The following is a 3564-nucleotide window of genomic DNA, read 5'->3' on the forward strand; positions in this document are numbered from 1 at the left end:
AAAATTATGAGGGGTTTAGTTGTTGGAGTAGCGAATTTTATCCAATCACAAGATTCTTTCGATTATATTGGGTGATAGAGCTCGGCTGATCACTGAGAGTTCTGTCGATCACTGAGAGCCGACGTTACAGAGTTAATTTTATACAATTAATTTTTCAAAAAAGTTCGACGCGCCCGGGACTCGAACCCGGGGCTAGGAAAAATGGTCATGTGGCTCAAAAGAAAAGCTCTTTTGTCCCCTCGGTGCCGTCGACTACTGTTCAAAACTGGACTTCAACGAAAATATTTCTGACGCAGAACAATTGACGCAACATTTTGCACATACAAATTCCTAGTGACTTGGCTCAAGGCGTTATTAACGCGTTTACAAAACGTCCATTGTTGGTACATGTGACTGCACCGGTGGCCTCAAACCGATTGTTTCATGCAGCGACTGTTGACTTTTGCTTGGCATAAAGTGTCGCCAAGTACATCTTGGACAAACCAAGCATAAATTAGCCGTAAAGGCAATGTAGCTTTGTGTTCTCTGACGCATGGTCACGGCAAACAGCGATTCAGCCTCGGGACGGCAACGTCCGACATCGTGAGCAGTATGCAACGCGATGTGATTGGCTACGTCAATAGTTTGAGATGTACTCATTGTTTACAACAATAAAATGAAAAGTCCAGTTTTCGCCAAAAACGGCAATACTGTGCTCTCTCCTTGTGATACAAATTTCAAGATATTTCTCTCGTACCACTGGGGATATTTTTTCCGTCGCTCGCTGTATCCCTCTCAAATTGTTTAACAGTCCGCGAGGGCATCGAGGGGCCAAGCAGAGGTTTGATGTGACAGGATTGGTGGATTTTTACAATTTTATATGCATTCGATTTACCAGAACTCGAAGAAAAAAACTCCGTCACGAAAAGACTCTGTAAAGAAATGTCCTGCGCAATAGAATGAAAAAACTCTACAAATTAAACTAAAATAGGCCTATAAAAGACAAATCCTTGTCAAAACCAATATAATGGGAAGGAGAAAAATAATAAAAATATTCAGCACACTAAAACCTGTATATTATAGTGTGCCTTTTTCACATACTTGGTGGTCAATTTCATATAATTTCGGTTTTTTCGCCATAACTCACTCATTTCTTGCCTGGTTTTCGTCAAATTGGCGGCTAAATGACGGTCTTGATTGGCCCGATCGTTTCCCACCATTTTCAGGGCAATCATGGCCAAAATTGCACCCTTTGCAATGGACCCGGTGACAATAGCCCACATTAAAGCCTTCGTAAAGCTGCGCCGCAGGCGCAGCTTGACTATTGATGAGTAGATGGACATACTGTGGCTTCAAGACACACTCCGTGAAGAACGGAGAAGCGACGTTACTGGTACCATCTCTCGCTTACTTGGACGCTCCAACAAAACCGTTAAGGGAGTCCTTTGCGAGTTCCTCGGCAAGAGCAGTTTGTCTGAGGCCGATCCACCTTCGAACACGAAGAATCATCCGTCGCGCGTCCCTACGTCAGACTCGGGACGTACCTTTGTGATGGCGTTTATTCGAGACCGCTGCGTCACCCGTACCAGGACTGTCGCCCGGGACGTCTTGGCGCTCCTCATTGACTACAACGTCGTCTTCGTGGATGCCTCCCGGCCAAATGACTACTCCGCTTGTCTTCGTGCTGTCCAAGTCTTCTTGTCGAATGGGGGGTATGCTCGTGGGAAGTGCGCGGGGAGAACTGAGTTCAGGATGACCAAGGCGCATGAGATGGCTCGGGACGCTTACGTCAGCATGATGGTGCCAACAGTGGTAATGCGTCCTCGACGGCCCGTGGTGTACCTTGACGAAAGTTTCATTCATCATCACTACACTCGTCATGAGGACAGTCTGTACGACTCCGAGCACAGCACAACGAGACCAACACACTAAGGACGTCGATATTGCTTTATCGCTGGAATTATTGATGATGGATCGGATGTGTCACATATCTTGGCCTGGACATTTTTGTTGGTGGAAAGACGAACGGGAAGACAGTGAAAGACTACCATTCAATGTTCAACCATGCATACTTTGTCGACTGGTTTGAGAAGCTGCTCGATGAAGCTGAGAACCTCGGATTGAGAACCTCTGATGGGCATCGACTGTCTTTGTCATGGAAAACGCCAAATATCACAAGGGGCGGCCGTTTGACACTGCCAAGGGCAACTGGAAGAAGGGCGATCTCTATCAAGCCTGTGTGAAGTTCAAGGTTCCTGGTGTGTCTTCTACTGATCTCAAGGCGACGATCTGGGCAGCCTTGAAGAAGCATATCGACGAGCACATCCCACCTGCCATTGTCGAAATGGCACGGACTCGTGGATATCATGTGGTGTTCTCGTCTCCAGGTTTTCTGACCTTCAACCGATTCAGATGGTGTGGGCCAATGTCAAGGGCACAATTGGTCGTGTTTACACTTCTACCACTACGTTTGCGGAGGTTCGCGATCGTCTTGATCGGGCGTTTTATGAATTGGACACTGAGGTGATTTACAACACCATTGCAGCATCTACGGCAAAACTGCTTGTGCTGGATATCGCTCTTCGAGAGGCAGAAACTTTGGCGGAAGCAAGTTGTTTTCAAGACTTCGATAGCGAAACTTCTGATGAAGTTGACGTTTCGGCTTCAAGCGACTGCGACGACATGGGTGTGAGTGAGAATGACGAATAGCATCGTGGCTTCTTGCATTTAATTTCTTGTGTAATTCAATACTTCAAGTTGAATGCAATTGTAGAGGTCCAGTCAGTCCGAGCATTATTATTTTGCCCGTGCAAATGTATTATTGATTTTCAGAAATTGGCCTTGGCCACTCGATGCACTCGTGGACTGTAAGTTGTGCATGAGCATGTTGGACCTGCGAGTGAACGTGTTGCTACAGCTGAAGCAAGCACTCGAGGCGCGACGGCAAAAGCTTCGGCAGCTCAAAGTCCAAAGGGAACAAGAGGCCAAAGAGCGAATAAACGTCGCCAAGCTCCGCGAGCGCCAGGACCTCGAGACGCGAAGGCAGGCAGGGCCCTAAGACGGTGGATGCACCACCGGCGACTCCAAAGCCGCATGAAACACCAGTCCGCAAGCGACAGCCCCACGTCGCCATTGTGACTCCGATGCCCAAAATGAAGAGCTATGCCAAGCTGCCGGGGTTGCCATTCGGTCAAGCAGCTCCATCAACAGGGATCCTTGTCGTGACCTTCACACGTACAATTGGAATGCAGCAAGGCGCGTCCACCGAGACGCGGCAGGCCCATCGTGGCCACCATAAGCAGTGTGTTCAGCAGTGAGCGCCAGGCCATGGCATGCTATGCGCAAGATCCTACTCCCCTTGTGAACGGCAAAAAACTGAGACGTGTCAATGTGCCAGTCGTCGCCAAGCTGCAGCCGACGACGAAGAAATCCAAGCCGAAGTACATCAAGTAGGCGTCAAAGTAGTCGAGTCCACCAACCAGTCGTTCGGCAACCAGTTTGACGACTGGACCCCCCCACTGATGAGTACCTGAAGGGTCCGCGATCCATGTCGTTCGTGTTCGACGTCGTTCGGAACTTACACCC

General features: G+C 48.5%; 1 protein-coding gene across 1 annotated transcript; it reads left to right on the forward strand.

Annotated features, from left to right (window-relative positions):
* Positions 1-2134: 2134 nt before the first annotated feature.
* Positions 2135-3037, forward strand: H310_13383 (hypothetical protein; the record flags this gene model as incomplete). Its single annotated transcript, XM_008880866.1, has 2 exons — positions 2135-2347; positions 2852-3037. The coding sequence occupies 2 exons, from the start codon at positions 2135-2137 to the stop codon at positions 3035-3037; spliced, it is 399 nt and encodes a 132-aa protein (XP_008879088.1).
* Positions 3038-3564: the final 527 nt, after the last annotated feature.

This window comes from Aphanomyces invadans (genome assembly GCF_000520115.1).
Source record: "Aphanomyces invadans strain NJM9701 unplaced genomic scaffold supercont1.50, whole genome shotgun sequence".
Lineage (NCBI taxonomy): Eukaryota > Oomycota > Saprolegniomycetes > Saprolegniales > Verrucalvaceae > Aphanomyces > Aphanomyces invadans.